Raw genomic sequence first — 11,783 nt, 5'->3', positions numbered from 1 at the left:
AATAACAGAGGAAACTTACAGAACCCTCGTACTGTCAGTCCTCATATCGAGCACTCACTACAAAACATTTCAGTTGCACCATATTCTTTTCTGATGTCTGTAGAAAAATAATAAAACTGGCTGTCAGCACTTGGCTGACAGCACTCAGTCATTTATCCACGGGGATCCAAAGCACAGATGTGAACAGCACACACGACTTAAGAAAGCTTCAGCAAGGCACCGTAACTTCGGGAGCTCCACAACCTATAAATAATACAAATGGAGGGGATAGAAGGACACAGATTAGAAACAAATTGCCCCAGAAATAAAATTATTTTGGATACCAACTGTCTGGGGTAGCAGCCAGCCCTTTGCAACAGTTTGAGGAACATTCAGAATTTGTTTTTTTGATGATGTAATTACTATGAAGTCCAAGACAAGTTTAAGTTGCAGCTTCAGTGGAAATACAAAGGAGGTGCCAGCGTACCTCCCTGAAGTTAATGACACTAGCCTTTTCAGAGAAAGTGGCCTTGAGATCTTTGTTCTTAAAAAAAAAAAGGATCTATTGCAAAGCTTGTATGCTGCTATAGTGAAACAAGGAAATTTTGCATTTCAAAATGCCTCAAAGCTCAGTCAAGTCGTCGAGTCATCGAGCAATCGAATGCAAATATGCACTCTTGTACTATCTCAGTTGTAATGGGCTATCTATCTACCGGGTGCTCAGAGCAGAAACCGTCAAGAACGTCTCACAGAAGCCGTGAGAACATCGAGCCGTGAGGCTCCTTTCCACAAGCCCTGGTACTGGTTCAGAGAAGCTTATATCTAAGCAGTCTGTTCTGTTCTGCTTTTGTATTTTACACTAAGTGATCTGTAGTTTCCCAAAATGAGTTGCTGAAGTTGGAGGGAATGTTCTACTTTCTTTGCCAGTTTAGCAGCGTCTGCAAACCATGTAGGAATCAAGTGCAATTTCAGTGCTCACCATGTTTCCCTTCTTTGCCTTTAAGGCACTAGATGAAAAACTGACGAATCTGAATTTATCAGTGACAAACCACAGAACACACACATATATATATATCTGAAAAAAATCAAATGGACCTTGTCATCCTGTTAATAATGGATCTGTTAATAAAGCTGGTTGAAAGTTGAGGTAATTTTGCTTACTTCAGGTCCACATATTTATATTTAAAAAAACCCCCAATGTCTTGGGGTGACTTTATGACGTGTATCCCCTACCACTGTTCTATGCCCTAGCATTTATCTGACAAGGAAAACTAAATTACAAGAGAGCAAGGCAACTAAGTTAAACAACATTTTGTGTTTCTCTTCTTTACTGTTTTTGACATTAATTCTTCACCAACACTGCCAGTCAATCACAACTTTTTGTGCACTTCCAAGTGCCAAGTAGGTACAATTTACAATACATTGCTGCATTTGCTTGTATCTGAACAACTGGTTTAGACCAAAAATGTAAAAATAAGCCCAAACTAAAATTAAAAGTAGCTGTAAAAATAACTGTAGCAGGCTACAGAGCTGTCTCATCATGGAATAGGTCACTGTGATGGTGTCTTAAGCACGGTCCTGAAGCTAACTCACCTTTTGGGATCTCATTCTTTTCATGGGAGGTACCAGGAAACTGCTGCTTTGGCTTTGTTGTTTTATTTTACATACAAACATGCACTGGGGTCTCCCAGCTTACTGAGCTCTAGCTCAGATTCCAAGAAGGAAACAAAAATGGAAGCAGAAGTTTCCTAACTCTGTTTTCCTACACTGTAGCAAAACCAGCAATCCACCCAAAAATTACTTTCCGAATTCAGTCTCCAGACTTTAGAAATCTGGGTTGGGAAATTAGCTGTATTTAGACATGCATGTTAATCCAGGATTATCTGAAGTTTTCAGGTCCTAAAGTGTGCTATTCCAGCAACAGATTTCCATGTAGGGAAGCCCTGGCCTAGAGCTGCATCCAGAGTAAAGGTGAAGAAGACAGACAGACAGACACATATACAGTGGAGAGCACCCTGTGCTTGGCTGTGGAGGCTGTTGGGTGGTTTGCAGAAGCAATTTGCCCAGTGACAGGACAAGGAGTAATGGCCATACACAAAGACATAAGTTCCACCTCAACATGAGGAAGAGCTTCTTTATGTTGAGGTTGGAAGAGCAGGGAAACAGGCTGCCCAGGGAGAGCATGGAGTCTCCTCTGGAGACATTCCAAATGCACCTGAACGGTTCCTGTGTCACCTGCTCTAGGTGACCCTGCCTTGGCAGGGAGGTTGGACTGGATGATCTCCAGGGGTCCTTTCCAACCCGAATGGATCTCTGAGTCTGTGAACCTTAGCACTGGAGAAAGGCTTGATGGTCAGTTTCTATCTCAAGTTATCACTGCTAATGGCATTTTTCTACTCTGTCTAATTTCATCACCTAGCAAATATTTTGAAAATGACTAAATTATCTTGCACCAAAAAGTAATAAAGAGCATAATTTAAAACTTGTCACACTTAGACATATAATAGCTACTTAGTCGTTGCACTTTCAAACTGAAAACTACTTCTTGCTAACATTTGATATTCCTTAGAAAGGGTGAATTATCTAAGTAGTTGGTGCTTTATTTAACAGAAATTTCCAATAAACCTCATTCCGTCACTTTGAGTTATGTCACTTCATGCCGTGTGACATGAAGGCATTGATGTAAGTTTGACAGGCAGTGCCAGTGCTGACATGTCAGTTTGAGAATTTATGACAAATTATATGCTACAGATATTTTTAAAACAACTGTGGATTGCCAAGGAAAAAAAGTATTTAAAATGTGTAATAATACTGATGCATCTTTAGTTGAAAACAATTTATTCAATTCACATAGTTAGATTGATTTAATGTTCAGGCTGATACTTAATGCAATAAAAGAAAGGAAATTTATATCAAAAATTCCCAACTAGCTCAAGTTACAATATATTATAGAACAAAGGAAAATGAGATGTGATCATGTAATGGGCTTTTTTAAAAAAAAAAAAAAGACAGCGTCATTAAGTAATAGTGTTAGCATTTTATATTTTGAAATAACCTATCTCAAATGTTAAGGCCTTACACAGAATAAAAAGACCTTAGCTGAACAGAGAATTAATTGCTTATAAAAATTCTCATTCGGCAAAGAATACAACATGGCAAGGGGGGTATCTTTCACTAGAAGTGTTAATTAATTAAAATCATGGTTTTTCTTCTTTTTCTGGGCTTGGGGTTTTGGTCATCTCATTTTTCTACAGATCAAGTCCTGCCTTATGATTTCTTCATAATCTCTATACTTCAGTTGACACATACTTAGGTCAGTCATGTGTGAACTTTCAAGCATCTATTTTATCTTCACATTTCTTAATTCCGTAATGGAAGAATAAGAGATTGAATGCCTAAGGATTAATCAAATTAGTGAACCATAATCATTGTTTAAGACAGAAAACTAGCTTATTAGAAGAGGATAATAAAGAAAAAAAGAAAAATAATAAACTCCATGCACTCTCCAGACAAAATTGTTCCATATGTTAAAAATGCATTGTTGTAGAGCACCAGAAAACCTTGTCTCACTTACTCACTTAGCGTTGCCCAAAATGTACCAGAATTCAAGTAGTTCTATTCTTCTTCAGTAGTTAACCATCCCAAAAATCAAATCCTGGAAACAGGCTGATGAGTGAAATGAGAAGAATGCTTTTGCAGCTGTATCTATAAAATCCTATCTAACTAAACTGTCATGCTGTAACATTTTCACTGTAAAAGCTGCCTTCTTTCAGGATATGTGAAAGGATTTTGGCTCTGTTTTCAATAGAGAGATGGCATGGCATCAGTTAAAACGGATATGAGTATGTTCAAAAGAAGAAATAGAAGAATCATCATGAATTTCCTGTTTTCAACTGCTGCACGTTTTCCTGGCAATGCCATGTGCTACCAGAGCGCTCCATGGCAATTTACACTGTTGGCACCCAATACATTATTAGCCAGGGAATGTTTGATTTAGATTATTGCACCAAGTACTACCTTCTAAGCAATCACAAAGGCATGGTCCAGTTAGAATGCTTTCTGTTTCATGTTCCAAAATTAATCACGCATTAATTTCAGCTAAACCAGCGGCTATTTAATATTTGTATATAATTGCACGCAAATGTTTGGTTTAGAGATGCCCAGCATTCCAACAGCCAGGAGAATCTCCAAATGCTTGGAATCTCGAAAAGTGCCTCCTGCACGGAGTGCTAAATTTGCCTCTATTCAGTGTGACCATATATCAGTCTGTTGCTTTCTACATCCTTTCTTAGTAGATTTAAAAGGGCCAGAAAAGAAGCATAGATGAAGAGAGGAAAATCCATCTGAAAGCCAGGTCTCTGCCTCGTGTCGGTTTCAAAGGCAGCTCCTGTCTGAAAAAGGTCAGTGACACAGCTTTACCAAAGCCACATTTGCAGACTATTAAATGTTTAGAAGATGCTAGGTGTGGAGTGGCAGAGTTTTGAAGTAGATTGATGTATGCCATACAAATGTTCGAGGCACACAGGACTTGGAGATCATTTTTCTGGAGTTTGTGGTTTTTCATTTGTCAATTTTCATGCCACAAATGAACTTTGAGCTCTTAATCATTGCATTTAGGGTAGAGGCTAATAGAAGTTTTAGAACTGAAAAGAGCTAGGCTTTAACATGAATGTCACCTTTTTCACAGAACTTGATTAGCAACAAATGGGCTGGGGTTGTAAAAAACTGATAGTAAAGCCTCACCTTGAGTCCCCACCCAGAAACCTGAGAAAAGTAAACTAAATTGAACAACTTAACCTGCTCAGTCAGGTAATTTTCCTGATTCATGGGCACAAATCAAGCAGCTTAAAGCACACTGGTTTACCAGAACAACAACAACAACAAAACAAAAACAAAACAGAAAAACAAGGTAACATATTAAGGGCGTATATGTAGTGCTTGAAATATAACTTCAGCCATTTTCCCAGTTCTCTTCTCTGCTGGATCTGGCCAGCTGGCTGCCTGTCTCACTACCCCCTCTAAACAAACACTGCAGCACTGTTACTTGTAGTCTCCCTCATTTCACCTTTTAAGTCAGAACATACATGGCAGTGGGAAGTAACAAGTCTCTTTGTATACGGTGTTATAAATTAAATTGGTAATTCGTGCTTGTAAACATAAATGTATATATTAATTGTACAAATAAAAACGCCTAAGCCCAAACCCCAGGCCGGGGACGGAGAAAATTTCGCAAGCCTTGGCAGCAGCAGAGAAGACAATACGGCCAGGAATTAATCAGCATACAAAAAAGTCTATCTCCGGGTGGAGGTAGACCTTATCTGGAGCTATTAACACCACACCTGATGAAACTGATTAACATCTCGGAGTCGTTAAAGGAGTATCCCATTCCAGGAACTAAGAATAACTGTTCTAGGAATCAGAGATGGACCATTCATCATCCAAGATGGACAATTCATCAGACCCAGGAAATGCTTTGTGCAGTCCAATTTCGGGACAAGAAAACATCATTAATATGCTAAATTGCAAGAAGAATAGAATTAATTCGGACTCTGCCCAAGAAGTGTATAAGAAGGAACCAGCCGAAGCGGCACTTGTGAACTTGGGGATCTGACGCGATAGAGGTCAGATCTGCGTTCACCCAGCACCGATCCCGTGCTCGGGGTTGACCTTTTTCCGATCATGGCTTTCTGTGTGACCGATCTTTCAGCCACAGAATAAAATCTATTTCTTTATTAAATTTAATTTGGCTGAATTTCTTTACTTCAACAGGAGGGTCTTAAACAGCTTCTTCCCTAAATAACACAGAATATAAGTAATTTCTGCTTCATGAAATATTCTGTACAAAGTCACTTTTCTTTTGTTGCATATGACTTGTCCTCTGATGTTGGAAACTATTGCATTGTATTATGGTGATCTCTCATCGAGTACTCCTAAGCACAGTTAATTAGTCCAGACTTTAATACCCAGCTTGAAATGCCTCCCCATGATACGTCTCTTGATAAAATAAAGCAAACCCATCATAGTATATCAATGTATGTGGAATAAAGATGGCTCAGACCTGACCAAGACTTCATTCCATTCATCACCTTTTTTCCTACGTGGGATACCTTCAGCAGCAAGCTTCTCCTCTTAGGTCACCTTCTCCCCTGGATTATGGAAGAGCATAACCATTTCATTTGTTTTGCCTTGCAGCTCCACCACTGACAATTTTGCAGCCCCCTGCCAGGAGCCACACATTGTACAGAAGCACAAGCACCACTGTACTTAAAAAGACCCACTAATACTACAATTTAATATAATGGGTCTCCAATTCATAGCTCGCCAGGCCTTCCTATATAAACTAACCCAGTGGCTTACAAGTTTCACCTGACAACCGTTACACTCCTGATCTTTGTAATCTTTTCAACGGAGGGAGGTATCATGCAATATGTGGCAGGTGTATTGTATTAACCCAGTGAAGGACTGCAGTAGAAAATATTAAAAATATGAAGTACAATTATGTTAAAGGCGGGAACGTACTCCCGGTTCTAAAGTGATTTCAGCTTTTATTATGTGGCCTAAAGCATAGGGGTCTGGGGAAGTAGAGCAGGAGGGCTCCCAGTCAGCGACAAGTGTGGGTGCTGCAGAGCTGGCGCTGGATCTTCTTCAGAGCAGGGATGTTCCCAGTGTTCAAGGTCGAGCGACACACCTCACTGACCTGGATGCCCCCTTTTTATACTGTTTTTTGTCCCTTTGGATTGGTCTCGGTTTGGACCTTTCATTTGCATGAAGGTTAAGGCGCTGATTGTTTCTTAAGGGTTTCGTCCAGGCTGGCTCGTTGCTTGGGGGTGGGGGGTGGACTTAGGTATAACACAGTACCCCTTTTATAATATAATAACCAAACCTTTTTAACAGTACATGCATTATTAACATCTAGCCTATTTTTGACAATTATGTCAGATAATTTCACTTGGTGAAAAAACAGTAGCTTCCAGAAATAATTTCCCTAGATTGTCAGTGACAGGCAAGACATCTCATCCACTTGGTATTTAACCTCCTGGTGACCATGTTGGTAGACCCGCTGGGGCATTTCTGACCCTTTCACTTCTATGTTTTTAAGCACCTCAGACTAAATGACAGACAATTGTTACTGGGACAGGGTTGCCACTCTTCTGGCCCTGGACAGGTTGCTATTTTTCCTTTATCGGGCTTTAACTGCTAGTGATGAATGCACAGATCTCGCTGAGTGCCACAGCTGTGTCGAAGACACGTCTGGGGACAGTCACAGCCAGTGTTGGTGGGGGGCAGGGGGCTGTGCCACTTGTGGCTGACGTCCCCCGCACCAAGGCTGCTGTGTGGCAGAGCAGTGCGGCTCTGGAGACCAGGCCGGAGAAGCAGATTGGAGCCGGTAAAGATCCAGGAATGCCCAGCTTGGTACCTGCATCTGTTTCAAGCGGCTGTGCCGGTCGGGGCAGCGCAGAGGCGAGCGGCCAGCGCTGGGGTGGGGGCCCCGGGGCACCGCAGCGCGGGGACAGCCTGGCTGCCCGACACCTGTGCCGGCCCATCTCGCACTGAGCGGGGCTGGCAGCGCCCCAGCGCCCGGCGGGAGCGGCCTCTCGCACTGCATCTCAGCATGTCTGCGGCAGAGGCGCCGGACACGCAGGACCCTGACGGCGTTGGGACACTCCCGGAGGATGTGCCCTCCCTCAAGGAAATCGAGCAGCTCCTAAACACTGGGAGGCCCTCTTGCAATCACGTTGATGAAGTATGGCCTAATCTCTTCTTAGGGGACCTGTAAGTACAGCTTTATGGGGCACACCTCTGCCATACCTTCTGTTAGTATGCCTCATGGGTGCGGCTTTAGACAGCTCATAGTTTTGCTAATTGCTGCCATTTACACTGCAGACAGCACTATTTCCGAGATAAAATTATGACTAAGATGGTGTTCCCTTCTCGATTGGCCCTTAGAAGCAATGCATAGGCTGATGCTCCAGCAAATGGTTTGGGAGACGAAATCTCACTGCTTCTGCTCTGGGAATATCTCTGCACCCATCTTGATTTGTCTTTGTCTTTTCCTTAGAGTAACAGCTCACAACAGATTTGTTTTGTGGAAGATGGGTGTGACCCACGTTTTAAATGCTGCCCATGGCACAGCATACAGCCACGGAGGCCAGGACTTTTATGGAGCAACCATTGATTATTATGGTGTACCGGCCCATGACCTGCCAAGCTTTGATATCAGCCAGTTCTTTTTCTCTGCTGCACAATTTATCCACAATGCCTTGAGCATGCCTGGAGGTACGAGATTATTGTTGGTCACATTTTGATGTGAGTCAGCAGCCTCACATAACAGGTCAGCTCCACAAGTTCAGTGGCGGACAGATCACTACACGGTGTCGTGCCAGGTGCTGGTCACCTGCACAGTGGGTGGCAGGAGAAGGGAGTGCTGTGTACGTGGATGTAGCTCTGTCTGGGTCCCAAAAAGCTGATGTGACAAAACAGATGAATGGGGAGGGGAGAGGAGGGGAGAGGGAGGGAAGGAAAGGGGAGAGAAGGGGAGAGGAGAGGAAAAATTATTTGGAAGGTAAGGCTCATTCAAAAAGGGAGAAGCAAAAACATGCATTTTAAATGGACACCCTCTTTTGAGACCGTCTTATAGCAACTGTACTTGCAAGAACAAATTAATAAAAAGACAAATGTCCTGATTTCTACAATTACCAACTGTATGAAGAGGTTCATGTATTGCAGATGAGTTTCTTGTGTGAACAGGGCCTGCAAGGCTGTGCCTCCAAGAAGATTTACCTTTACCCAAGGAAATTTACAGTGAGTTCCACAAGAAGCTGAGCTTCTTGGCAGTGGTGCAATAAAATACTAATTAACCTGTTTTACATAAAAGACCATTTCTTAGCATGAGTAAACTGGCATTAATGAAGCTGTCTCTATATCACAAGTTCTGACTTCAAAATAGAATTACAGTTGCATCCAATTGCCTTATTATGCAATGGTACTAGGCCAGTCAGTTTTCTTGATGGCTAATGTGTGTGTGCCATCCATTCAGGCCAGATTTTAGCATTCTTTCTTGCCTAAGCAAGCTCTCTGAAACTCACGGGTCTTCTTTTCCTCATGGTTAAAACAGAATAACTTCATTACTTCAAGAGGGTTTTCTTTGATTTACCAGTGTTTCTGAGATCAGGTTGGGATCTCATGGCATTTCTCATGCAAGTGAGCGTAACAATGGCAAATTAGACTTAACTGTTAGCAGTTCATGTGATCTATCAGAAGAGTAAGAAAAACATTTAAATTAAGCTTCATGTACTGTACTGCTTCTCTTGATGATTGTAATTTTTTTTTTTTTTTACCAGCCAAAATATTGGTACATTGTGCAGTTGGAGTAAGCAGATCAGCTTCCTTAGTCCTAGCTTATCTCATGATAAATCACCACCTCCCATTAGTTGAAGCCATCAAGACAGTGAAGGAGCATCGGTGGATTTCACCCAATCGTGGTTTTCTGAAGCACCTGCGAAACCTGGATGTTCAGCTACGGCAAAGGAAGGACTGCTGAACGGACAGCCCTATCTACATTCACTTTACTGAGTTTTACCCTTCAGAGCCATTGTGCACATACAACTTCCCATGATCAATGCACATTACAAAAATGAAGAAAATTATGCATCAAAGTTAAAGGCCAACAAGAGCAGTAAATGGTTTAACTCTGATAGCTTGGTTCCTCCAAAACCAGCACGGCCAACATCAGCACTGTAACCATTGCACAGGGTGAAACTGCTGTGCCTTGAGTGGTGCTACTGGATGAATCCACTGAAGTGGTTTAGATAGACCAAGTTTGTCCCTGGTTTGTGTTCATGCCAGAAGCAAGTTCCATAATTGCATCTAGCTGTAAAAGATGTTTGAGTCCCCTTTACTTGGGAGTGTAACATAATTGTTTTTCTCAGTTTTGTTACAGTTCTCACATGCATGTTCTCCTAAGAAAAGATTTTGTGTTTCAGGCCTGATGATGTGCCAAGGGCAGTTTCTTGAGAGCCTAGGCACTCCTACAGAAATGTTCCTCTTTTGGTGGTCTGCTAAATTATTACAGTGTTATAGAAAGCTGTGACAGCCGGAAGACCCACACCATCAGAATAAATGTCTGTGGTACTTCTGCAGCCTGGGTCAGCAAACCCCACAAGTCTTTTCTTGTTAAATATGTTTTCAAAAAGATAATGTATATCATGTAGTATATTGAGAACATTAAAAACAATATGTCAGGTCTTCAAAGCATTTTGTAATTTCAACTCATAAGTTTGCTCACATTCCAAAGTATCCCAAATCAGTTCTGTGTCAGTGGCTTTGAATCACTCATGGTTTAATATCAGGCAGACAATTAGCTTACATCAGTGGCTTGGTCTAATTGATACAAATTAGTTTTAAGCTGTTTTGAGGATGTCACTTCTCCTATCACCAGTTAATCAGTACCTAAACCAATGTGATTTTTAATACAGCATCAGCATTTGAAATTCACGCTACCACACTGCCCGAAAATTAGCTTGTTACCTTGTGGTGAACCATGAAGTGATAATTAAATTTGTTTTTGCCCTTTACTGCTGGTTGGATTTATTGATTAGTTGACCTTATAAAGATTCGCTGCCAGATTAGGTAAATACATTTCTGCTTGCTTGTTTGCATTTGAAGCATCAGTTCTGATCATTTTATTCTCTGCTGGAAGAGACTTGCAAGGTTATTACAAGACTAATATAATGGTGACTTGTGAGTTGAACCTCTTCCTTCCCAGACCACATTTCCTCCTTCATTCTTGGAGAGGTTATGGCATGAATGCTGATTCTGCCTAGCATTTAGGGGAATGTAGAAATCCCTCCCTATTTCACTGTACACAAGTGCTTTGCAAAATAAGCATATTTAAGATCCTTTCAGACATCAGTTTGACTGTTCAGATTTTCCTAAACCTTGCCAAAGAGCTCCATTGCTGAGAGAAAGGTAAGATATTGTTGTGTGAAAAGATCAAATAGGAAATCATATTTAAAACCCAACAGTGCTAGGACAATCTTTATGTCTCACAAAACAGCAGAGCAGTGGAGGAGGAGCTTTGTTTGCTTTGAAGTTCTCTATTTAAATTAATAGGGATTTATATGAGTTAATATTTCATTATAATTTATACTTCATTCACATTACAGTAGGTTTTAGTCTGGAAACCTTTTGAAGACATGGCATTGAAAAATCTGAAATTCATGTGAGTGAAATAATGCATCTTAATGGCTTTAGGCTGGGCAAAATTAGACACATGTGAGCAAGATTAATGGAATCCCCCGTCAGGATAATGCTTTGCATGCCCCTGAGCATCTGTCCTACAAAGCCACAGCTGTGAAAGCTGCTCCTGTTGTAAATTAGTACCTGCTCTTGAAGATAGTGCTCACCCTGGGAGAGAATTGTTTCACTGGGGCTAGAGAAGGGAAGAGCACAGAGTGAAGCTGAGTCAGTAGGGCATCCATGCCACCAATGATATGATAGTGATGTTGTAAGCAAGACTTACTTACCTCAGTGGAGGGAATGAATTAGGTAGAAACTCTTTTCTAGGGCATTGTCAAATCACAGAAAAGTGTTTTTAATCTGTGGAGTTAGTGTTGCTTATATTTCCTGCCTGTCTGTATTGCTTCTTTATATCCAGATTTACTTTGAGTGCATGTTTGTGCGGGGAAAAAGATTCCAGTCAACATAAGCAAAAACAGAAGAATAATCCTGTAACTTCTTAAAACAGAAAGCATTGTCTGCTGCAATGTGCTAAGAGGAAAAGGGGCCTCCTCACCTGTCACTTA

At 41.3% G+C, this 11,783-nt stretch overlaps 1 protein-coding gene across 1 annotated transcript; it reads left to right on the top strand.

Annotated features, from left to right (window-relative positions):
* The first annotated feature begins 7,215 nt into the window (after positions 1 to 7,215).
* LOC116447678 (dual specificity protein phosphatase 13-like) lies at positions 7,216 to 10,553 on the top strand. Its single transcript, XM_032117088.1, has 3 exons — positions 7,216 to 7,752; positions 8,039 to 8,256; positions 9,321 to 10,553. The coding sequence occupies exons 1-3, from the start codon at positions 7,592 to 7,594 to the stop codon at positions 9,518 to 9,520; spliced, it is 579 nt and encodes a 192-aa protein (XP_031972979.1). The 5' UTR covers positions 7,216 to 7,591; the 3' UTR covers positions 9,521 to 10,553.
* Positions 10,554 to 11,783: the final 1,230 nt, after the last annotated feature.

This window comes from Corvus moneduloides, chromosome 8 (assembly GCF_009650955.1).
Source record: "Corvus moneduloides isolate bCorMon1 chromosome 8, bCorMon1.pri, whole genome shotgun sequence".
Taxonomy (NCBI): domain Eukaryota; kingdom Metazoa; phylum Chordata; class Aves; order Passeriformes; family Corvidae; genus Corvus; species Corvus moneduloides.
This window is presented reverse-complemented; position numbering and strand designations above follow the sequence as displayed.

Excerpts from the sequence above, each read along its gene's own strand:
- LOC116447678 (XM_032117088.1), top strand. The coding sequence starts at position 7,592 with ATGTCTGCGGCAGAGGCGCCGGACACGCAGGACCCTGACGGCGTTGGG. Across the intron at positions 7,753-8,038 it reads AATCTCTTCTTAGGGGACCT|AGTAACAGCTCACAACAGAT; the intron begins GTAAGTACAGCT and ends TCTTTTCCTTAG. Across the intron at positions 8,257-9,320 it reads TGCCTTGAGCATGCCTGGAG|CCAAAATATTGGTACATTGT; the intron begins GTACGAGATTAT and ends TTTTTTTACCAG.